Raw genomic sequence first — 25,575 nt, 5'->3', positions numbered from 1 at the left:
TTGCAGCACGCTGCAAAACCTTCCATTTGGGCAGACTAACTAGTTGACTGCAAGGACTTTAGCATCAGAGAAAAGAGCCAAACAGAACTTTTTAGGGAAAAAATTCCTTTAATGATTTAACATTCAGTCCAATAAGTTCTGTATACAATGGAACAGCAAAGAGAATTCCTGAGGCTCATTTCATAAACTGTTACAATGAAGCAATGAGTTCAATATGTAGTTTGCTATTGTAAACAAGGTTCAAGTCAATGTGTATTTGTGGACAAAGTCGCAAAAAGATAAAAGGCTAAATTTAATTTGAAATCTGAGGGATAATGTGTGCCATCTTTGTACTTATGTAAACAATGGCCTTTTCATTATCTGTTACAGATTTCTATGGAAATTGAAGGCACACACACACACACATTGTGCAAAGTTCTTTGTGGAGGGGGAACCCTGATACTGGCCAGTAACTCAAAACAGGACATAATCTTCCTCTGATTTATGGCGTCTTGTTACAGATCTCTGCCCATATTTGACACAAGAATTCATGTTCACTAACTAACTATAAATTCACAGAAAATGCAGAATTTTGCATGTGCTATGTTTTATGATTAAATGGACCACAAAAACCTAAGAACAATGACTGAAGTACAGAACCCTGGGTCCATCTGATCTATTCCTCACAATTGCAATACCTTGCAATACTATACAACCCTTGCTGCACTTAAAAACCACGTAACGTCCTGGGAGAGGCAAAAAGCCAGGTTAAACCCAGGCTGTTTTGTGGTGGGGCAGAGCAACCAGGGAAAATTGGTGCAGGAGATCACGCTGGCCCTGAAATACCTACTCTTTGTGAGTGATCTCTGCTTCAATCAGAAACAGGACTTGCTCGCACTTGAAGTAATTCAGCTAATTGGCATTACTGCATAAGATGCCAGGGGTTTGGAATTCGCTGGGAAAAGAATCCCTGATATCTAATCTAGATCAGGCCTCATCCAACCCTGATCCTCCCTAACCTATTTATTTGGAAAAACTGCCAATTGGAGCACTATGTTTCCTTCAGAAACCTGAACCTGATTCCCCTAAAAGTACACTTTCGTGACGTGTAGAGTCCTCGTCTATCTTGATGACCTAGCCTCATTTACAATGTAAGCCATCTAATGATCTCCCTGGCACTTTTTTCTAACGCTTCAGTGTCACTAAAGAACAAATAAAATTGGTTAAATTGTAGTTGAAACTATCTACATAAATATATAACCTTTGGTAGTACTTTGAAGCACTTCATACTTAGAATTGAGGTACCCCATCATTTACTTCGCCACTAACACAATTATTCATGTTTTCTCTTTTTTTTTGAATGAAAATGTTATAAAATATAAATGTATGCATGTTATACTCAATTCATTAGGGGAATCTTTCCCCATTTTTCCCAACTGTGTATGTCTACTCTGCATAATCTATGGCCAATTGTAAGTAACTTGGTCAGGCTTCTACCAATTCTCTTTGAGGCTAGTTGTTAGTCGCTGTGCAAGAGAACCCTAAGGGAGTTGATCAGAAGAAAACAGAATTAAATAAATACCAGCTACATAAAGAGCAGTTACAGATCTTGCTGTCTCAGTTTAATCAAGGTGATTTCTGATCTGGCTTGACTTACTCTATGAACTTGGATTGAACCACCTCTTGCTGGTCTGTCCAATCATCCAATGACAATACAGCAACATCTGTCTATATCGCACACTTGATGTGGGGAAAATGTTCAAAGGTGACTGACGCGGAGATAAAGCAGGAAATGTTACGGACAGGTGACTAAAAATTAGGTCAAAGAGGTAACTCTTAAAGAAGGGGAAAGGTGGTAAGAATGATCAGAGTTTAGAGCCTAGACACTGAAGGGACAGTGATCAATTGTGTGGCAAAGAGAAGTGCACGGGGCAGCTAACGTTAGACAAATGCAGAGTTTTTGGATGATTGAAGGGCTGGAAGAGGTTGCAGAGAAAGGGAGGGGAAAATCCATCGAGGATTTGAACATGAGCATGAGAATGTTAATGTTGAGTTACTGAACCAACAAGGTAATGTAGGTCAGTGAGCATAAGGGGTGATGGGGGGAATTGGCCCATATTAGAATTCTAATGAGAGTTTTGGATGACCTAGAATTTGTGGAAGTTGGAAGGCCAGCTGGGGGGCACAAAGTAATTACTGAAAGTAATAAAATAAAGTTTCAGCAGCTGATTAGCCAGGAAAGGCAGAAATGGGCAATCTTATAGAAATGGAATCGAGGAAATGGGGTAGAAAGCTCAGCTGAGGGTCAAATAGGATGAGATTCAATACACTATCTATATCTACATAAAAAGCCCTTCCAAGACAAATAATGCCCTTTCATTTGTCCTTTGATGGTGAGGATAATTTTGAGAATTCTTTGCTTTCTTTTGTTAAAAGGGGTGTGCTGTAGTTGATTGGGTTGGCAGGGAAATGGGGTCCATCTTCTTGTAGTATCCTTTAATTAGTTGCATAGCTCACATGTGTTTTTAAAGGATCATCTAACAGCATCCTCCTGAATCAATGCCACTGCTGTGTCTGCAGAGGGAAGTCCAGTCCAACTGAGCAATGAAACTACAGATTGAGTTTTTGATTATCTGAGAAAAGTAAAATCAGGAATTGTGATGTAAAGAATGGTTTAAAAAAAACTGCAGCTGACAGCATTTTCTAGTAAAGTAACTTGAGAGAGACAAACACCTGCATAAATAAACATGAATGTACAATCATTTGAAATTTGCGGTAAGTTTAAATGCACACATAGCAATGTTGATATTGACAATTTTTAAATTTTTAGCACACAATTTAATATCTTTTCAATGCTGATTTTTTGTTAATGAAACATGTTTACATTTGAAAATAGTGTCTATCTTCTCTCAGAACCCTGTAGCCCGTTCTCAAGTCAATTGAGATATAGGAAGCATTTTGAATGTGGATATTTGGCAAAGATGAGTGAAACTGAATCTAAAAAAGAAATGCATGTGCAATCTGGCAGCATCTTCAATGAGTTGAACGATTTCTGCTGGGAGCACAACATTATTTCACTCACCTAAGCAAAATCATACAATCATTTGCAGTCAGTTCTTAACCATGTTTAAAAAGAAAAGTTACGTTTTCCAATCCTTTTTAACTCACTAGAGTGCAAAATGGTGATTTTGGTCTGCTAAACGTGCTCTGTGCGTCAGTGCAATATCACAGAATAAGTTCTTTGCATCTTTGGGGCCACTTCGCTAGCTGGTGGATTTTTCAGTTGCTAAAGTGTCTTAATAAAAGTGGTCATAATTTCACACATTTAATCAATCAATCACCGGCTATCTGAGAGAGCAGTGAAGGGTGACCCAGTTCAGCGTATTGCCAGTGCGATACCTGGAACGGCTAGAAAAATATGTGTGGCCAGAGATGGCTTACTGTATGATTTTTCACTGCTGTGGTCCTGGAGCCATTGCTGAACCTCGCCCTCATCCCCACCCAATTTAAGAGAAATTGCAGGAGTCACCGCACTTTACTCCACCATAAAATCAAATTTCACCATTTTACACTTGCACTCACCAGACAGCAAAACTTCAAAGCCAGAAAGTGGACAGTCGGCAGTTAGGAAGGCAAATGCAATGTCAGCGTTCATGTCAAGAGGGCTAGAATACAAGAGCAGGGATGTACTTCTGAGGCTGTATAAGGCTCTGGTCAGACCCATTTGGAGTATTGTGAGCAATTTTGGGCCCTTTCTAAGGAAATATGTGCTAGCCTTGGAAAGGGTCCAGAGGAGGTTTACAAGAATGATCCCTGGAACGAAGAGCTTGTTGTATGAGGAATGGTTAAGGACTCTGAGACTATAGTTTAGAAGGCTATGGAGGGGGGGGGGATGTTATTGAAATTTACAGGATATGAGGCATGGATAGAGTGGACATGGAGAGCATGTTTCCACTAGTAGGAAAAACTAGAACCAGAGGGCACAACCTCAGACTAAAGGAACAATCCTTGAAAACAGAGATGAGGAAGAATTTCTTCAGTCAGAGTGGTGAATCTGTGGAACTCTTTGCCACAGAAGGCTTTGGAGGCCAGGTCACTGAGTGTCTTTAAGATAGAGATAGAGCGATTCTTGATTGATAAGGGGATCAGGGTTTATGGGGAAAAGGCAGGAAAATGGAAAGGAGAAAAATATCAGCCATGATTGAATGGCAGAGCAGACGTGATGGGCCGAATGACCTAATTCAGCTCCCATGTCTAATGATTTTCAGGTTTATTTCGGCCTCCAAAGGGTTATAAATTATACATACAGAACATGTTCAAGCAGCTCAACAAGTATGGTTTGGTCTGAACTTGCACGAAAAAAAACCCATTACCCTGAGAAATTATAGGCTTTAATGCCAATTGTATTTTACCAGTTGATGATAACGGAATATATAGCCATTTCAGATGCAAAGATCTCGGTTATTTTCCTCCAAAAAAGGAAACACACTCAGATTCAAATCCCTTATAGTTTTCTTCACTCAGATCAGAATATATTTTGCTTACAGAGTGTTGGAGTGCCAGTGCCTAACTAGATTGTCTCAAATTATTAAAAAGTGCACTGGTCAACATTCTGAAACAATAAAAAAGATGTGGTTTGAAACATATTGGCCTGGTTGGTTAAAGGTTTTCTTTTCGAGTGTTTAAGGAACCACGTAGAAAGGGGAATTCAAACCACATTCGTGCTTATGTTTGTAAGTTTATAACTGCAAGGAACATTTTGGGATTGGAAGAGTATGGACTGGGATTCTGGCTCAGGCAACTTTGAAATTTGGAGTTAGGATCTTTGGCCCACAAGATAAGAGTTGGAGTGATCCTTTGTGGTTAGCTTCTGTAATATTTTACTGCTGATGACATATGGATTCTCTTTTTGAGACTGAATATTAGAAAGCTCCTGTTTGCAAAATTGGGCATCCTTGCATGCACTCTTCTGGGCAGCCAGGTACCTCAGCTGCCGTTTTAGTTTGTAAAGCTTGATCCTTTCCTCTTCTGCCACGGGATCTTCAAGAACTCCATCCCACCGCAGAGTCTCGTTTATTGAGGTAGCAAGGAGATCTGCAGAATGAAAGGCACCACTGTCCATATCCTGATTTTCGTTGGCTTTCTTGCTGGTATCTGTAGGCTTGGGACTTTTCTTGGTATCCCCTTGGCTAGCCGGCATTTCAATGTTTGGAGATGCAGAATGTGAAAGGCATTTGCTGCTTTTCCCATGTTTATGAGCTAGAGAGACAGGAAATGTTAGGAGTTGGGCAGCAATGACTGATGATAAAGAGACAGCAGATTTGAAGAGTTCGGTCATTTTGTTAGGTGAATTAGTAGAAGCAGGTACCAGTAATTCAGATTACTGTGATTAAGGAAACCCTGTTGGTTTTAGGGTCAAAATTCATTACCATTAAAAGAATGAGGATTTTATTGCAATGTCACTATCCCTTTATTTGCTCTGCATCAGGCAGGCGGGAGACTGTTCCATTTATATGACTATATGTAGTGTTGTATCTGCTCAACATTTTATACTTGTTAGCTTTTGTTCAGTGAATCTGTACATGGCTCTCATCTCACTGAGATCAGGGAACAGGCATGTGGAGAAAACCTTGATGAATTGCATCTAACCACATTGTTCAACTACTTAACAGTGTATTTTCTGAGGCTGCATTATTGTACTATCATTTTTAACTCTTTTACTGCCATCATCCCCCGATTTCTCTCCCGGTTATAAAATATTTGTTCCATAACCAGGGGAGAAGGTACACAAGCAACCTTCCTGAGATATCTGCTAATGACACTCCAGAATGTTTGAAATAAAGTACTGAAAAATGGTAATTCCACCTCCTTCACCGGCAACTGATCATGTCCCCAGTTTGTCCTACTTAAATCATCAATTTACCACAATGAGAAAACTGCAGGGGTGACTGATATCGTAATTATTTTCTGTGCAAGGCTGGAATTCATAATGTACATAATGCAGCTAACTTATGTATATTATATTCAAATAAGATTGGGAGTAAATTAAATTAAAATTCAGTCTTGTGGATCAGCTGCCATTTACAAACATGGCCCGTGATGCCACACAAACCCTGTGGTTCTGTAAATTATTTCCAGGTATGTATTTAATTTTTTTTAATCATTCGTGGGACATGGGCATCACTGGATGGCCAGCATTTATTGCCCATATGGCTTACTAGGCCATTTGAGGGGGCAGTTAAGAGTCACCCACATTGCTGTGGCTATGGAGTCACATGCCAGTCAGATCAGGTAAGGATGGCAGATTTTCCTTCCTACAGGGCATCAGTGAACAGATGGGTTTTTCCAACAATCGACAATGGTTTCATGGTCATCAGTAGATTAATTCCAGATTTTTAAAACTGAATTCAAAGTCCACCATCTGCCGTGGCGGGATTTGAACCTGGGTCTCCTGAACATTGGCTAAGTTACTAGATTAGTAGGCTAGTGATGATATGACTAGGCCATTGTCGCCCCCATTTGTTCTGTAACATAGTAAGGGGAATGTCACAGCATTTACATCAGGATTGGGCAATTCTATCCCAGGCATCAGAACGCTAGTTCTTGCTCTTGTTAGTTTGTAGTCACAGGATGCCATCTACTGGAATCCATTCAAACTGCAGTAAAATAATCCCTTTCATGAGAATTTGGCTGTATTCATTCCTATTTGCCATCTAAGTGATGCAGCTTTTCATTATTCAGGAACAAGAGATTAAAATTTGATTAAGGAGTTTGCACTGAACAGAATGCATCCGAGTTCTGTGGGGCTTTCCACATCAAAATTCCAGCTCTCGGCCAAAATGGGAAAAGTTGTTCACATACGAATAAGTTGATATCACATTTAAGGGTGCACGGTGGCACTATGGTTAGCATTGCTGCCTCACAGTGCCAAGGACCTGGGATCAATTCCCAACTTGGGTCACTGTCTGTGTGGAGTTTACATGTTCTCCTTGTGTCTGTGTGGGTTTCCTCTGGGTGCTCTGGTTTCCTCCCACTGTCCAAAGATGTGCAGGTTAGGTGCATTGGCCATGATAAATTGCCACTTAGTATCAGGGGGACTAGTAGAGTAAATATGTGGGGTTGTGAGGATGGGGCCTGGGTGGGAGTGTGGTGGGTGCAGAATCATTTGGCCAAATAGCTTCCTCCTGTACTGTAGGGATTCAATGGTTTACTGTCATTACCCCAGTTCTTTGTGGAAAGCTGTGCAGTACTCAGGGAGGTATATTACCTTTAAATAAAAAAACGTGGAGCTGTTTGGAAACTAGTTTGAATTATTCTTTTGCCTAGCATCTTAATGCAAATAAGTAATGGGATTTACAGTTATCCATGTGTTTGCAATGTGATATAGAATTCAGATAGGCTTATTGCTGCAGTGCCAGAAAATGTGATTTACTGGGAAGCTGACTGCAGCTACCCCAGGTGTGAAGGCTTCCAACGAGTTGCAGAAGATGAGGGATTGCAATTATGTGGTTAGACTGGAGAAACTGGGATTGTCCTTCTTGGAGTTGAACAAGTGAAGAAAAGATTTGAAAAAGGCGTTAAGATTCATGAAAGATTCAGATAGTGTAAACAAAGAGAAACTGTTTCATATGGCTGAAGGGACGATAACCGCAGCACAAGTGATTGAACCAGAGGCAACGCAGGGAAAAGGATTTTATATGCAATGCTTGGTCAGGATTGGGAACATACTACCTGATCGAGTGGTGGAAATGGATTCGACAGTGTTCAAAAAGTGGGGAACACAGGAAATGTTTGTGAGATCTAGTGCTCTTGATCTCCTGCCAAGCTACACATCCATGTCAAAAGGGATGTGACGTGGAGATGCCAGCATTGGACTGGGATAAGCACAGTAAGAAGTCTCACAATATCAGGCTAAAGTCCAACAGGTTTATTTGGTAGCACAAGCTTTCGGAGTATTGCCCCTTCACCAGGTGAGTGGGACTTGTGTTCACAAACAGGGCTAGTCTGCCATAACTCTGCAACTCTCATTTATAATTCCAAAGTAGCACGTTGTGCACACCAGCGCCTATGCCTCGGGATCTCGACTTGAAATGAAGGGCCCATCAGCCTCAGCACGCATGGTATGGGGGGGAGAGGACGTCACCCCTTCTAATGTGCACAAAGACTGGGAGAAAAAAAACTTGTCGTGGAGAAACAGCAGGAAAGTGGGTTTAAATAGATAGCTTTTTTTTTAAATTCATTCGTGGGACATGGACATCGCCAGCTGGCCAGCAATTATTGCCCATCCCTAGTGCCCTTGCTGGCAAAGGCTAAATGAGCAGGAAGATATCCTTCTGTGCTGTACTACTCCGTGATTCTATGATCTAGGACCTCCCCCAGTTGAAGAGTACAGCTGTGCCCTCTAGAGTTTCTGTTTAGGCTATTCATACATTACCAGGAAAAATGGAAGTTGAGGAAAAATCGACATTGGTGAAATAAAAGCAAAATTGAAAACAAAACTTAAACAAATGTGTTTGTGGATTGGTGCCTGATGGGATGGGAGATGTGTTGGTATTTTGGCTGAATGCAGCTCCATGATCAGAGCGCTAATGAGTAGGGAGGCTGTACTTCCCTGGTGACCTGTTCTATATGAGTTTCGGGGTAGGTGACCCACTAGTTTCATTCCAAGCCTTTTCCAAATTTTTCTCACCTTTCTCTTCAGGCTTCCCACCACTGAGCTATTTACCTGTACTTTATGTTTTTAATTTTTTTTAATGCTTCTTTAAAGATAACTTCCAACCAATCACTCCATTAGAATTTCACCTGGGTGGTACCCATTTTTTAAAATATTGTTTCTCTCCCTTCGCCCCCTTTTGATGCCAATAATAGACTTCTACATTCCTAAAGTGCACAAGTCCAAAATGTTGTCTCCTTCATCACAGGTGCTGACAGACCAATCTGTTTGCATTGCAGCTTTCTGTAGTTGGCTGTTTTAAAGATTATGTATAATTGTAGAGTGTGTATTTCATGTGTTTTGTTTTTAATAATCCAGATACAAATTTTAAAATTGCCCTACCCGAAACAGTCTCTTCTGAAGTCGATGGTGTACTTGAAGAATTTCTTCCCACCTTAGAAGATTTCTTCTTCTCCTTGCCTTTCGTTTTCTTAACTTTCTTCTTTTCTGCTGAGCCAACAGTTAGATTTGGGGCTGAGGCCGTCTTATGTTTGCTGGTTGGTGTTTTGTCCTCCATCATTAATCAACTATTGAACTTCCTTAACCTGTAATTTTTCCATCCGATTTTTACAAATCCCCCCCTTTTCTTTAAAATTGATACTTTGGTTTCATTTTCACAGTATGTTAAACGTTTTCCAAAAGGTAAAGAATATTTGGATGCACTAATACCCCACTGCGAGTCGCTGCTTCTCCAGGGCAGTCCACAACAGGTTTCAAAGGAGGGAGTACTGACAAATTTAAATGCTTTTTCTTCTCCAACTGCCCTGGATACGGATCTGTGGTCTTTCCTCCTAATTTCTTTAAGGTTATGGAGTACTATTCATACATAATATATCCTTGTTTTGTCTTTTTCTCTGTGTGCTTTGGAGCAATTTGCTCTCACCTATAGCAGACTGGCCATCTTGTACCCCATGGTTATTCCAGATTGCCTCTTCTTTAGTCGATTACTTTTTTCTTATTCTTTTCCCAGTCTGAATTATATTTTCCTTTCTCTCTCTATATGTTTTAAGCTATTAAGCCCTGTCTCCAGCCCCCCACAAGCTCTGTCTCTCCTGCTCCCTCATGCATCCCTCCTTTTAGTCACCTTGGCCTCCCAGTGACGCGTTGTCATGGAGACGCCTCTTCCCCTCCCCTCCGCAGACAGCGACACATCCGCCTCAGAACATAGTTCCGCTACAAAATACACGAAAGCGAGCAGCCGATTGAAAAATAAAAATTGTCAAGGACTCTCGGTGATTGTGTTAGTTAACCAAGCCCCAAACGGTTTCGCTCCTGACTCCATTTCTCTTTCGAATCCCTACTTCAGCTTGATTCATGTATCAATCCGCGGCTGAGCCCACTCATCCCCTCACCGCGGCGGAGGCTTCAAAATGCGGATTTCTGCTTCCCATGCCAGGTCTTTGGGTTCATGATATCGGCGGGCGGGTTGGGAGAAGGAGTTAGGCAGGACCATGGGCGTTGGAATGTACCAATTCATTTTTTGTGCGGCGGGACTTTAACCCGGAACGGATTTCTGAGCGTGAGCGCTTATGTCGCCGGGGCGGTCCGTTAATGGAGATGGACTCCAACCCTCGGCCGGAAGTCACCGGGGGACGGCTGATGGGGACGGACCCCCAACGCTCGGCCGGAAGTCACAGGAGGGCCGAGGATGGGGACGGATCTCACTGGGGTGGTGCAGCGGGAGCTGAGCGATGAGGAGCTGCTGGCCCTGGACCTGGACTTGTTTCCCACCGACTGTGGTAAACGACTAGTCATCATGGACCATCCTAGGCAGCAGTGTCTCGGTGCTGGGTTCGAGTCCCGCCCTCAGACTTGAGCACAAGAATTCAGGCTGTCAGCCCCCCCTCCCTCCCCCGGTGCAGTGAAATAGGGGGTTGTCACAGTAACTTCTGTGCAGTGTTAATGTAAGCTTGCTCGTGACACTAATAATAAATAAATAAATAAAAACTTTCTGGAAAGGCGAAGCGTGTCTGGCAGCAAAAGCGTGGAGAAAAGTGGGCCCCCTCCGGGCGCACAGCCAGTAGCCGAGGTGACCATGGCTACCTACATCTACCAGATTTTACTGCTACTTTAGATAACGAGGTTGTCCTAATTCCCACGGTGTCCTTTTTTGAATGGTGTGATAGGCGGGCTTTAGGAAAACCTTAGGAATAATATTAAAGGCCCAAAGTTGTGCGGGTTCAGTTAGTTGGCTGTGCTAAATTGCCCCCTTAGCGTCAGGGGGATTAGCAGGGTAAATATGTGGAATTGAGCCTGGGTATGATTGATGTTGGTGCAGGTCAAATCCTGCGCTATAGGGATTCTATGATATGAGTTAATGTTTTGAGTCTGATAGGACTTCTACAGAACCCCAGATCTCCCAGTTTGGGCACTGTGGGGGTGTTGTACTGTTGGGGCGGTGCTCTGTTGTGGAATGAGATATTATACCAAGGCCCTGTTTCTCCTTTCAGGTGGATGTCAAAGATCGTACAGCACTATTTTGAAGAAGAGCAGGGGAATTATCACATATGCACTAGCCAATGTTCATCTATCAGCCAGCTCATGTAGATTATCCAGCCGTTGTCACATTGCTGCTCATGAGAGCTGTCAGGTTAGGTGCATTGGTCATGCTAAATTCTCCCTCAGTGTACCCGAACAGGTGCTGGAGTGTGGCAACTAGGGGATTTTCACAGTAACTTCATTGCAATGTTAATGGAAGCCTACTTGTAACACAAAAAAAAGCAAATTGGCTGTTGCTGTGTTACAATAGTAGCTACTCTGTTTCATTGGCTGTAAAGTGCTTTACCATGTCCTGAGGTTGTTGAAGATGCCATCTACATGTCAGTCTTTTATTTTAAGAATAGGCAAATTCTCAGTAACCTGACCAACTTTCTCTTTGCAACTAATCACCAGAACAGAAAATGGCCTAAAGAAAATGTGCGAAATACTCAACAGGTCTGGCAGCATTTGTAGAAAAAGGAGCTAATTAAAATTTCAAGTCTGATTCAATTCTAATGAAAGGTTACAGATCCCAAATGTTAGAACCATAGAATCCCTACAATGCAGAAGGAGGCTGTTCAGCCCATCAATTCTGACATACAGATTCTGCACAGACAGTGGCCCAAGCTGGGAATCGAACCTGGGTCCCTGATGCTGTCAGGCTGCAGCGCTAGCCACTGTGCTGCCCTTAGATGATGCCAAACATTTCTCAGCATTTTCTGCTCTTATTTCGGATTTCTGACCTTTTCTAATTTTTAGTGGCATGGAAAAGCCACCTCCAAGTTCCCCTCCAAACTATGCAATCTTGACATGGAATTATATTGTTGTTCCTTCACTGATGTTGGGTCAAATTCCAGGAACTCCCTCCCTGACAGCGCAGTGGGTGTACCTGCACCACACGAATTTTAGCAATTCGAGAAGGCAATTCACCACCACCATTTCACGTTCAATCAGGAATGGCACCAAGTGCTAACCATTGCCGTATTGGGGTTTGTTGTGCCCAAATTTGTTACAACATTTATCTACTAAACAACAATAACTACAATTCAAAAAGTCACAGGTCAAGTTTAGTTTGTTTTATTATTGTCACAAGTAGACTTACAATAACATTGCAATGAAGTTACCATGAAAATCCCTTAGTTGCCACAGTCCGGCTCCTGTCTGGATACACTGAGGGAGAATTTAGCATGGCCAGTGCACCCAACAAGCATGTCTTTCGGACTGTGGGAGGAAACCCATGCAATCACTGCAATATGTAGGTTGGGGGCATTGATCATGGTAAATTGCCTCCAAGTGTCCCACAGTTAGGAGGATTAGTGGGGTAAATAGATGGGGATAAGCCCTGGGTAAGTTACTGTCATAGAATTAGTGCAGACTTGATGGGTTGAATGGCCTCCTGTAGTGTAGAGATTTCGGGCAGTTGTGCTCTTGAATGACAGTGCAGTTGGCTTTGAAGCACAACGAAACAAATGTCTTTATTTGCATGTATGGATGAGATTATAATGTCAGAGATGTGATGCCGTGTTGTAATTTGTTTTGTAGTCTGCTGGATGCTGGGGATTGTCAGTTGTCAATTTTAGAACAACTACAATTTTAAATTAATTTGCAAAGAGAATGTAGCGAGGGAAGTTCACGGAACTATATTTAATGATCTGTTGCCTAATAGTTGAATTCATAGAAAAGCCTAAACCGTGTGAAGGAAGCGATGGCCATGCCTCAAGCAGTACCACTGAACCTTGTTGTACAGACCAAGAAACAGCCGAAGCCACTTGTAGGTAATTTTAAATACTCAATACTATTTATAATATCATTGTGGCTAATCCTTAATCTGGAGGTCTGAACCTCAAAACAAAGTGCAGAAAATACTCAGCAGGTCAGGCAGCATGTGTGGAGGAGAAACAGCGTTAACGTTTCGAGTCTGTACGACTCTGGAACTGAAAAGAGGCGATGGGTTTAATACAGTGAAAAGGGTTCAGTTGAAGAACAAAGAAAGGTCAGGGATGTGTTGAGGGTCGGGTAAATTGATGCATTTAACGAAATGCAAATAAAGTGGTAATGGTAGTAATAAAGAACAAAGCATTGGTTCGGAGATGTGGATTCTGTGGTTTTTATTACTGAATATTTCACCATGCAATCCATCTATCCGTCAGACTGTTGCAGCAACTTTTTGAAAATATTATTGATGAAGGTTAAACATAACCTGAGAATTAGAAGTCTTGTGAGATCCTTTTATGTTTCTGGAGTGAAATTACTATTTTGGAGGAAAAAAGCACTATATAAGATCCATTCAGTGTAATTGCATGCTTCAGAGCCACAGGCTGCCCTGGTCGTGACAGTTGGTAATTCATTACAGGCATTTCCTGTTTTACCATTAAAAGGAGAAATTGGTGCTGCGCTGTTCTTTGCTTAATTGGAAAGTAAATCGGGTAAACAACGTTTTTTCTCCCCCAGTGGAAATGAGCAATCCCCAAATCAGCCGAACACCGCGGAGCAGGGAGATGACCCACTCTGTGAGGGCAGCAGCACCAAAAGGAGAAAGCAGGATGGAAGGATCCCACTGGAGCGGTTTGGATGGAAGTACCTGACCGTCACTGACCTGAGTCGGCAGGCTTGGTGCGAGCAGCAGGTGGTTTATGGGGCGGAACTACCACATATTAAAGAACTACGAGAAGACATTCCAGTTGTGAAAGCTGGTAGCTGTCTACATCTGGCAAGAGGTAACTTACTACACCAGAGTGAAACGTTGCTTGTGGTCCAGCAACATGGTGAAATAGCCAGACACCACAAGGCACCAAGATACAGATCTGTATCAACAGTTTCACACTCTGAGCGGGAAGAAGGTTAAAGTATGACCTTCAAATTTATGAATGGTTTTTGTCGAGTGGATACAGACATAATGTTTCTTCTTGTGGGAATGTGTATAACCAGAGGCCATGAATGTGAGAGTCACCAAGAAATCCACTGGGGAGTTTAGACAAAATTTCTTTTACCCAAAGTGCGATGGGCATGTAGAACTCAATATCATAGGGCAGCGCAGTGATTAGCATTGCTGCCTCACAGCGCCAGGAACCCGGGTTTGATTCCCGACTTGGGTCACTGTCTGTGTGGAGTTTGCACGTTCTCCCTGTGTCTGTGTGTTTCATTCGGAATCTCCGGTTTCCTCCCACAGTCTGAAAGATGTGCTGGTTAGGATGGATTGGTCCAAACAGGTGCCATAGTGTGGCGACTAGGGATTTTCACAGTAACTTCATTGCAATATTAATGTAAGTCTTACTTGTGACGAATAAATAAATTTTAGTGAATAGTTGACCTGTACAGTATAGATGCATTTAAGGGGAGGCTAAGCACATGAAGGAAAAATGATTAGAGGATTTTGATGAAGAAATTTGGGAGGAGGCTGGAGTGGAATATAAACACCCACATGGACTGTTGTGCTGTACGTTCGCTGTAATGCTGTTCTGTGCTTTTTAGATCACAGCTCCTTTGGGAAACCAGTGCGTTCCACAAGGAAATAAAAATCTAATTGGAGCAAATGGGTTTTCTCCGGGTGCTCCAGTTTCCTCCCACAGTCCAAAAATGTGCGGGTTAGGTTGATTGGTTATGTTAGATTGACCCTAGTGTCAGAGGGATTAGCAGGGTAAATATATGGGCTTGCGGGAAGAGGGCCTGGGTGGGATTGTGGTTGGTGCAGACCTGATGGGCCGGAGTGGCCTTTTTTGCACTGTTGGGACGCTATGAAATTCATGCTCAGCTCCTAAAAGCCAGTCCTAGAGCACTCCATTGCCTGTAATTTCCCATCTAGACAAGAGCTAGCTGGTGTCACTGAGAGAGTCAGTAAAGCAGTAAAATCACTTTAAAAATTAGAGTGGGAAGGAGAGAAAATGTGTTCCTGGACTCCAGCATCAATAAATTGCCAACTTTTACCAGCACCATTATGTTGTGTTTTAAAAAAAAATCAAGCTCCACAAATATGCTCTCCAGATTTGCAAGTGTCACTTTTAATTCCCAATTCTGAGTTCAGAAAGTGTGTTCGGCCATCACCAGAGGTTCTTAATCTTTGAGCTTGTGCTAATTGGTGTTAACACCAAGTTCAAAGGCTACTGAAGCATTGACTGAATACCCCCATTAGATTTAAATTAAAGTCAAGAGTGTTCCTCATATGTTCCCTTGTCCTCCCAGTGGTTTTCCTAGGTACACAGCTCATACATGGGGTTTCCTCTTTTTTCTGTGCTTTTGGAGGCACTAGCATGTTGAGAGTGCCAGTTTGTTTCCAAGCCTTAATGGTTAGTATTGGCTTGTGAGTTACAACCCAGCTAAATCCAATGCTGTCTACTTGTGCCTATTTTCCAGCTTGTTTTGCCAGCAATCTAACTATGCATTTACTCACTTTCATTTTACTATCTTTTAACTGATGGCTTGGAAGCACACAGCTGCTGCTGAGGCTTACCTGAACCTGACAATAGTTTAAGAACCAGCAGTGCTTCATTGCTGAACGAAGTGGGCTAGGATTAAAATCCCTGCCTTTAAAGTAGTTATTTTTCAACTCCTAGCACTCGGCTTAAAGTCTCCCATATCTATCCAGTTTAATTCACATGGCACTGGCTGTTCTGTTACATAGTGTGTACACAGTGTTGGGGGCGCATTTTGATTAAAATGTATTTATGCCTCTACTGTTTTAGAGTTGGAGGTCCAAGACATTGTCCCAATAAATGTAGAGAGCCGGGAAGATAACTGGGCCGTAAAGATGCTTAATCTTCTCTCAATGATCCAGTTCCTGCAAGCAGGTATGTAAAAGGCACGGGCAGGTCATAAAATATTCCATGTTCCGCATTTTCTTTTTTTTTTGCCACAAAGCATCTTGGACTCCTCCAGCTAGGAGATTTGCTTTGTAGCACAGCAGGATCGTTATGGTGCAGAAGAAGGCTGTTTGGCCCACCATATCTGCATCAGCTCTCTAAATGAGCATTATGACTTACTGCCATTTGCCTGCCTTTTCCCTGTAACCTTGCACGTCGTGTTTCTAATGCCCTCTTAAATACCTTGATTGAACCTGCCTCCACCACACATCCAGGCAATGCACTCCAGACCTCGACCACTCACAGCGTGAAAATATTTTTTCCCTCAGTGCATTTGCTTCTTTTGCAAATCATTTTAAATCTGTACCCCCTTATTCTTGATACTTTTATGAGCTGGAACAGTTTCTCCCTATCTACTCCGTCCAGCAACCTCCGTTTACAATTTTGAACATCTCTACCAAATCTCCTCTCAGCCTTCTGCTCTCCAAGGAGAACCTGTCCATTCTATCCCTATAACTGAAGTTTCTTATCCCTAGAACCATCCTTGTGAATTTTTTCAGCATTCTCTTCAATGCATTCACATCCTTCCTCTAGTGCTGGCACTCAGAACTGTACACAATACTCCAGCTGAGCTCTAACTAGTGTCTTGTATAAGTCCAGCGTAACCTCCTTGCTCTTGTACTGAATGCCCCTATTAATACACCTCCCCCAAAGAATTGTACCACTTATTTTGTAATTGTTAGAGTCTCTCAGTTGCAGTTCAGTAAAGGAGACACAAGTTCCGCTTCTTCATAAACTACCTTTATTTCTGAGTCAACTCCACATACAATTCTTCCCAATGCCACCTCTAACCTCGTTATATATCCTAGTGACTTCTATTAAATGATTAACATCCAATCTAGAACTTAAGTGGAAAGTAACTGTTAACCCATTCCTAACAAGATTGCCTCTCCATGTTCTTCCTCCCAAAATGCATTACCTCATACTTTTCTGCATCAAACCTCTGCCACCTATCTGTACGCTCCACTAACCTGTCTATGCCCTGTTGAAGCTCTGTACAGTTCTCCTCACAGTTTATAATGCTTCCAAGTTTGGTATCATTTCAATTTGCCTGACTTACTGGATGGAGAGTGATTTTGTTTTTAAGTTGTCGTGTTGGCTTTTTCAGAATGTGGTGAGCTTTGCCATGGTCCAGGTCAGAGCAGTCTGAATTTAACTGAAAGGCATTTGGATTTGAGTAGTGGGGGCAGATGCCTGCTTTAGTAGTGAATGACATTGTGATTGACCATTCAGCTGTACGGTGTGTCTGAAGAAGTGACATGGTTGTGTGTTGTACAGGAGAGCGTGTACGGGAGTTTCCAGTGTTTGGAGAGCTGGAGGGGATTTTCGTGGTTGGTGTTGTTGATGAACTCTGCTATAATTCCAAAGGAGAACTGGAATTGCGTGAACTAAAAACTCGTGGCAATCGAACATATCCCAGTGCAGCCCAAAGAAAAAGTCATCACTTACAAGTAAGTGCCTGGAAAAGAATCATTTGAAATGAATCAGTTTTCAATGACTGACTTTTTAAAATATTGACATTAAACTGTTGCAAAATATTTCCCTATCATTTGGAAGAAAAATGACTGATCATTCTCAAACCTCAATGGATGAACATAGTCTGTTGCATTGGTAACGTGTATACCACATTTAGTACCTCTGCACGGTACGATCATACGGACGCAACACTGACTCAATAGTCCAACAGTGTTCATGGAGCCCTTTGATTTAATTTGGTTTATTATTGTCACATGTATTAATATAGAAACATAGAAGATTGGAGCAGGAGGAGGCCCTTTGAGCCTGCTCCGCCACTTATCAGCATCATGACTGATCGACCAACTCAATAGCCTAATCCTGCTTCCTCCCCATAACCTTTGATCTCATTTGCCCCAGGTACTACATTTAGCTGTCTGTTGAACACATTCAGTGTTTTGGCACCAACTACTTCCTGTGGTAATGAATTCCACAGGCTCACCATGAGAAATGTCTCCTCATATCTGTCCTAAATCCTCAGGCTATGACCCCTGGTTCTGGACTTTCCCACCATCAGGAACAAACTTCCTGCAATTACCCTATCCAGTATACAGTGAAAAGTATTGTTTCTTGCGTGCCATACAGACAAAGCATACTGTTCATTAAGAAGGAAAGGAGAAAGTGCAGAACATAGTGATATAGTTACAGCTAGGGTGTAGAGAAAGATCAACTTAATATGAGATAGTTCTATTTAAAACTCTAATGGCAGCAGGGGAGAAGCTGTTTTTGAATCGGTTGCATTTCAGGGTGGATTTTAAGTTGATGTTGTGGGAGTATTTTCACAGACTTTTCTCTCTGGCTTATTTGGCAGCTCTCTCACCTCTGGGTCAGAAAGTGTGCTTCCCCATCACAAGTCAAATCCACAGATAGGTCCAGCACACAGCTTTCTGTGTTACTGTAGGTAGCATCAGATGAGATGTCAAAAGAAGTGCTATCTGCCAAGGCCAGTAGTTCATTTGGATATTGAAACTCTTGGAGCTACCTTCAAAACAAAGGTCTCTACGTTTATTGCTGCTTTTGGTTCCAATCTATTCTCCTTCTGGTTTTGAATCATAGAAACCCTGCAGTGCAGAAGGAGGCTATTCGGCCCATTGAGTCTTCACCAACCACAATCCCACCCAGGCTCTATTCCTGTAACCCCACACATTTGCATCGATAGTTCCCCTGACACTAGGGTCAATTTAGCATGACCAGTCAACTTAACCTGCACATCTTTGGACTGTGGGAGGAAACGCATGCAGACATGGGGAGAATGTGTAAACTCCACACAGGCAGTGTCCTGAGGCTGGAATTGAACCTGAATCCCTGGCAATGTGAGGCAACAATGTTAAGCACTGTGTTGCCCAAAGCCTGTTGATATGACCTCTAATTTTCAAACCTTTTGGTTGGAGGACCCCTTTTCAAATGTATAGATAGTTATGGCCTACCATCTAAATTATAAAATTATTATACAAGTTGTGCATGTAGAATATTTTAAAATCTTTTAAAGAAAGCAGGATTTAAAAAAAATTAATTTATGGGATGTGGCTGTCGCTGGCTAGGCTGGTGTTTATTTTCCATCCCCAGTTGCCTTTGAGGAGGTGGTGGTGAGCTGCCTTCATGAACCAGTACAGTCCCTGAGGTATAGGTACACCTGCTGTGCTGTTGAGCAGGGAGTTCCAGGATTTTGACCAGTGAAATAACAATGATATGTTTCCAAGTCAAAGTGGTGAGTGACTTGGAGGGAAACTTTCAGCTGGTGGTGATCCCCTGTATCTGCTGCCCTTGTCCTTTTTAGATGGTAGGTGTCATGGATTTGGAAGGTGTTACTTAAGGAGTCTTGATGAGTTCCTGCAGTGCATCTTGTAGGTGATGCACACTTGCCACTGTTCATCAGTGGTGGAGGAAGTGAATGTTTGTGGCTAGGGTGTCAATCAAGTGAGTTGGCTTGTCCAAGTTGATGTTGAGTTTTTTGTGTTTTTGGAGCTGCAGTCATCCAGGTAAATGGAGAGTATTCCGTCACACTCCTGATGATACCGTGTAGATATTGGGCAGGCTTTGGGGAGTCAGGAGGTGAGTAACTCACCACAGGATTCATTGCCTCTGGCCTGCTCTTGTAGCCATAGTATTTATATGGCCGATCCAGTTTAATTTCTGGCCAATGATAATTCCTACGATGTTGATAGTGGTGGATTCAGCAATGGTAATGTAATTGAATGTCTAGGGATGCTGGTTAAATTCTCACTTGTTAAAGATAACTAGTACTTGATAAAGTAGCCAAAGATGGTTGGGGCCTCGGACATCTTGCTTGTGGATGTCAGTGAGCTAGCTGTTCCTACTCAAATATTTTAATATGTTCCCCTCTCTTGAACAAGGCTGATGCCTCCCAGCAGCTTTGGTTTCTACATGTCTACCTTGTGAACTTGTTGCTACTCTCTGTGTTCCTCCATGCATGCTCGTTCCTAGGTGAGACAACCAGCCCTCCGTGCATGGCACAGGTGGCCACTGCTCCACTCCAGTCTCCAAGCTTCCCTCTGGCTGCCTCTTATTTGCTTTCTTGCAGATTCTCTGGAATCTACTAGACCCCAGCTTGATATCTACCATGTTAGATCAGTGTGTGGTGATTCCCAACTTCCTGCACCCTTGAAAGTGTCTTCACTTATTTAAATAAATGTTCAGTAATGTCCTCCAGATAACAAACAGAAGAACTCTATACAATATAAAGACAAAATACTGTGGATGCTGGAATCTGGAACAAAAACAGAAAATTGCTGAAAAATCTCAGCTGGTCTGACAGCATCTGTGGAGAGAGAATAGCGCCAACCTTTTGAGGGTGGATGACCCTTCGTCAGAGCTGAGAGGAAAGAGTCAGCAGAGATTTCTACTGAGGGTAGGGGGGGTGGTGGAATAGGACAAGGGAATGTAAATGAGCATGCAAAAGGCTGAGAAGTTGTTTTAAGTGTCCATAAATTCAGAACTTTATTAATTTAATGACTAGAAAGTATCCTATTGCTTCCACTAGATCATTCTTCAAAAATGGCATCATCTCAGACTCCATTTTAGATTTCTTAATTGTTTGATAAATTCTCTGATCAGGCCATTCTACAACATTCTTTAGCATAACATATTAAGAAAATATTATTATTTAAACCCTTGAAAGGAAAATTATGAAAATATCTATGTTATGAAGTATTCTTTTACAGATAACCTTTAAATATACAGTTCTTTCTTTCTAACCTCTACCTGTATTCTATCTTTGTATATAAATTCCATTCAGTTTGATAAAATGTGTGGGTTAGGTGGATTGGCCATGCTAAACTCTCTAACTACCTGCTTTAGTATGATGTTGCGACTGACCATTCAGCTGTATGGTATGTCTAGAGAAGTGATGTGGTTGTGCATTGTACAGCAAAGCATGTGTGAGAATTGCTGGTGTTTGGAGAGCTGGAGGGGATTTTCGTGGTTGGTGCTGTTGATGAATTGGGACACTGCAGCTGCAGAATGACTGTGTACCCCTCTACCGTGCCGTTCTAGCACTTTACAAAAGGTTGTCCTCTCAGATGTTTTAATGACAGAACTCGCTGTTTAAACAATATAAATTATTTCTTGGTGCTGTTGTGTTCTGTTTAAATCACATTCAGTCACATTAAATGACAACATTTCCCCTTAGTGTCAGGAGGACAGACAGGGTAAATATGCAGGGTTACAGGGATAGGGCCTGGGTGTGATTGTTGGACAACACCAGGTTTCAGTCCAACCGATTTATTTGATAGTAAATTCACTACCATTATTTACTATCAAATAAATCGGTTGGACTGAAACCTGGTGTTGTCAGACTTTTTACTGTGTTTATCCCAGTCCAACGCCGGCATATTCACATTGTGATTGTTGATACAGGTTTCATGGGCCGAATGGCCTGTTTGTGCATTGTAGGGATTCTATGATTCTATACTCCATTTGCTAGATCTTAGCCCATTCACTTAACCTATCTATATCCTTCTGTAACCTCCTGATGTCCTCATCACATCTTGCTTTCCTACCAATCTGCACCATACCTTCAGTCCCATCATCCAAGTCACTTCTATAGATTGTAAGATGTTGAGACCCCAGCACTGATCCCTCTGGCGCACCCCTTGTTACATCTTGCCAACCAGAAAATCGCCCACTTCTGCCAACTATTTCCTGTTAGCTAGCCGTCTCTGGGCAGCACAGTGGCACAGTTGTCTGTATTGCTGCCTCTCAGCGCCAGGGATCTGGGTTTGATTCCAAATGTGTGTGTGTGTGTGTTAGGTGGACTGGCCATGCTAAATTGCCCCTTAGTGTTGGGGGACGAGCAGGGTAAATACGCAGGGTCACAGAGATAGGGCCTGGGTGGGATTGTTGTTGGTGCAAATTTGATGGACTGAATGGCCTCCTTCTGCACTGTAGGGATTCTATGATTCTACGATTAAACACCACTCAGGATTGATTGTTATTCATCAAGCGTTTTCTTAGAACTTGTTGGATTTAAATGATACGTTAATTTGAAAATAATTATCTATTACACATATAACTGAATCAGGGTGGCATGATGGCACAGTGGTTGACACTGCTGCCTCACAGCACTAGGGACCTGGGTTCAATTCTGGTCTCGGGCGACTGTCTGTGCGGAGTCTGCATGTTCTCCCTGTGTCTGCAGTGCAAAGGTGTGTAGATTTGGTTGATTGGTCATGTTAAATTGACCCTAGTGTCAGAGGATTAGCAGGGTAAATATGTGGGGTTATGGGAATAGGGTCTGGCTGTGATTCTGGTCGGTGTGGACTCAGTGGGCTGAATGGCCTCCTTCTGTACCATAATGATGCTATGATTTTGCATTGCACATGTATTTGAAATAGGTGACTTTGTTTCTTTCTAAGCCTGTAGGAATGTCAGTTGTGTTCCTGAATGTATCTGATTGAAATACTGCTTCATTTTTGATACACTTTATTAGTATTCCTCCCTCAAACAATTTCCCCATTAATGTTTGGAACAGTGCAACTGCAGAATGACTCTGTTCCTCTCTACCTCACAGTCCTAGCACTTTATAAAATGTTGTCCTTGGAGATGTTTCAATGCCAGAACTTGTTATTTAAACAGTAGTATTTATTTCTTGGTGCTGCTGTGTTCTGTTTAAATCAATTCAGGCACATTAAATGACACAATGTCTTGGCAAATGATCTTACTGCAGTCCACTTGGGGAGAAGTTATGAGTTGCTGCTGTAACTTTTCTTGCTTTGTAGTCCAGGCACAATCTATGCCACAAACCAGGGAACTTGTGATGTCCTTGAATGTGAAATGAATAGCAAACAGATGTCGGGGTGACTTGTTTCTGCGCTGTTTCGTTTAATAAGATCAAATCCCTTTTATTACCAGGTTAGCATATACAAACTTCTCTTTGAGGCGATGATCAAAGGCCAGCTGAAGAAGGACACCATTACTCACCACCTCTGCTTACGGACAGAGCAGCCGTTTGGGTCAGAGGTGCTCGTGCACGCTCAGAGTGTGGGATATACGGTAAGCACATTTGGCGATCTTCTGGATTTAGTGGTGCTAAACCTGATGTACGTGGAGATCCCCACCGTCGACGCCCTGAAGATCGAATACTGTTACCAAGCAGATGCCTCTGTGATCGGAACAGAAGTGGTGCCCTTTGAGGAGGAGTGGGTTAAAAGCGAGCTGCAGCATTATTGCTCCTTCTGGAAGGGCCAGAGGGAGGCCAGGGGCGTGGATATCGAGGAGGCGTGGAAATGTCGGTACTGTGACTTTGCAGACATTTGTGAGTGGAGACAAAGTAAAGCTGAAGAAGCCACACAGAAGAATCGAGCAAATCAAAGCAAATAAGGACTGTAATTAACTGGTGGATTTTAAACAGGGACCATCAAATACTCCTGGTGACTGAAAGCATGGTACAGGCAGGGACCCACACTAGATTGTAAACACAGTAATACCCAAATGCCTCTGAATATTGGCAGTGTGCCAACTGCAGTGTGACTCACAAATACGGTACAAGAAATCTTGCTGCGGAGAGGATTTGTTTTAATGGCGTTCTATTGCCTCACTGTCCTGGAGAGCAGTTTCTGGTTGCATTGAATCAATGTATTTTTGGACATGAAATGTCTAATTTTACTGATACTGACTGGTAAATTTTGTGGCAATTCAGACAGATGTGATTGCTAGCAGATGAGGTTTATACCAAGCCAGTCTCTCCTGCAGTATCTGTTGAAATTTGGCCATTTATTCTGGAATGAAAATCTTGCCATTCATACTTTGTCCAAATCCCCTGACCTTAATTAGTTGATATTAAAAGAGAATGGTGGGTGGCACAGTGGGTAGCACTGCTGCCTGAGCACCAGGGACCTGGGTTCGAATCCAACCTTGGGTGACTGTCTGTGTGGAGTCTGCACATTCTCCCCATGTCTGCAAATGTTTCCTCCCACAGTCCAAAAAGATGTGCAGGTTAGGTGGGTTAGCCATGCTAAGTTTTCCCCTAAGTGTCTTAAAATGTGTAGGTTAGGTAGATAAGCCATGGTAAACGTGTGGGGGTTATAAGTGTAGGGTAGAGTTTAAAGTTTATTTATTAGTGTCACAAGTAGGCTTATATTAACACTACAATGAAGTTACTGTGAAAATCAGGAGGGACTGGGTGGGAGCTCTTTGGGAGAGTTGGTGCAGACTCAATGGGCCAAATGGTCTCATTTTGCACTGTATGCATTCTATGATTTTAAAATGGACTTGTGTGTCTCCAATGCCTTTGGCTGTCCTACAGCGGTGAATGTGCTTTACAGCAGTGATGTATTTTGATGTATGGTGACTGTTATAAAGTGAGATATAATTTTGTGATATACTGATTATACTCGATGATACACTACAAAGCTTGCCAAATTCCTCTTTATGAAACTCTTTACTGTCTTTAACAGAATTATGTACCACATAAGCCTTCTTAATATTATCCAGATTATCTTTTGATATTAAAAAAACCATAATTAGAAGCTGCAAGGAGAGGGCTTTTTTAACCTGTCATCCCACTCTTCATCCTCCCTTGCCCCCTTTCCCTTCCCTCTTTTGAAGGAATTGACTACTTGGTACGGCTTGGCTCTGGATAGCTCATCTAAGTAGCCATGATTCACATGTGAGCTGTGACATTGGAGTGGGGTTGGTGGGGGGGGGGGGGGGGGTGTCACATGTGATCTCTGCTTTTTGCCACTCAATATCTACTTACTGGGGTCAGCAGATGGTCAAAACCTTAATAAATTCAGCCCTTTCAGTCTCATCTGTATTCAGCTGTAGCTTCCCTCTGGATAAAGTCAGTAAGTGAACTGCACACACTCTGGAGAATTGAATTTGGGGTTTTCCTAACGTGTTTAAACTCCTTGAGCCATTCTAGAAAATGACCTTGAAGGCAAAATGCTTGAGGAATACCCATTGGTCTCATTTAACCTCTCAGTCAATGCTAGTTCAATATGGAGCTCGACTCAGCAGATTTCTATTGTATCTGGTCAGACAATCCTTTTTAAGTTGTGCTCTGTTCCACCATGTGTTGTGCACCAGACTGTGATGCCATACTACAAGGCCCTGAGTTCAATCCCCAGCATCTCCACAGAGTTATTTTACAGGGCAGCATGGTGGCAGAGTGGTTAGCACTGCTGCCTCACAGCACCAGGGAACCAAATTCAATTACCGGTTTGGGTGGATGAATGTATGAATGGAGTCTGTATGTTGTCCCTGTGCCTGCATGGGTTTCCTCTGGATGCTCTGGTTTCCTCGTACGGTGCAAAGATGTGTGGGTTAGGTGGATTGGTCATGCTAAATTTCCCCTTAGTGTTGGGGGACTAGCTAGGGTAAGTGCATGGGTTATGGGGATAGGGCCTGGGTGGGAGTGATTCCATGGGCTCAATGGCCGCCTCCTGTACTGCAGGATTCTATGATATACAAATTTTCGTGATTGAGTTTCCATCAACGGCTATCTCAAAAGGGTCGGAAGAATTGGAAAAAGTGTTGCCCCATGGCTGCTAGAGGACATCTTTAAGTGGGTGGCAG

General features: G+C 42.5%; 2 protein-coding genes across 4 annotated transcripts; one reads left to right on the top strand and one right to left on the bottom strand.

Moving 5' to 3' along the window:
- Positions 1-94: 94 nt before the first annotated feature.
- LOC145357245 (uncharacterized) lies at positions 95-9,762 on the bottom strand. Its single transcript, XM_080210412.1, has 2 exons — positions 9,035-9,762; positions 95-5,238 (listed from the first exon to the last, which is right to left on the bottom strand). The coding sequence occupies exons 1-2, from the start codon at positions 9,210-9,212 to the stop codon at positions 4,796-4,798; spliced, it is 621 nt and encodes a 206-aa protein (XP_080066538.1). The 5' UTR covers positions 9,213-9,762; the 3' UTR covers positions 95-4,795.
- exo5 (exonuclease 5) lies at positions 6,063-24,699 on the top strand. Of its 3 annotated transcripts, XM_080210409.1 has the most exons (6): positions 10,310-10,431; positions 12,837-12,945; positions 13,622-13,887; positions 15,850-15,954; positions 17,305-17,477; positions 22,912-24,699. In XM_080210409.1, the coding sequence occupies exons 1-6, from the start codon at positions 10,341-10,343 to the stop codon at positions 23,377-23,379; spliced, it is 1,212 nt and encodes a 403-aa protein (XP_080066535.1). In that variant the 5' UTR covers positions 10,310-10,340; the 3' UTR covers positions 23,380-24,699. The 3 variants fall into 3 exon arrangements, with proteins under 3 accessions (XP_080066536.1, XP_080066535.1, XP_080066537.1); XM_080210410.1 differs by lacking the exons at positions 10,310-10,431; positions 12,837-12,945 and adding an exon at positions 6,063-6,270; XM_080210411.1 differs by lacking the exon at positions 15,850-15,954.
- Positions 24,700-25,575: the final 876 nt, after the last annotated feature.

Source organism: Carcharhinus amblyrhynchos, chromosome 23 (genome assembly GCF_965287045.1).
Source record: "Carcharhinus amblyrhynchos chromosome 23, sCarAmb.v2.hapA, whole genome shotgun sequence".
In the NCBI taxonomy this organism is placed as follows: Eukaryota; Metazoa; Chordata; class Chondrichthyes; order Carcharhiniformes; family Carcharhinidae; genus Carcharhinus; species Carcharhinus amblyrhynchos.
This window is presented reverse-complemented; position numbering and strand designations above follow the sequence as displayed.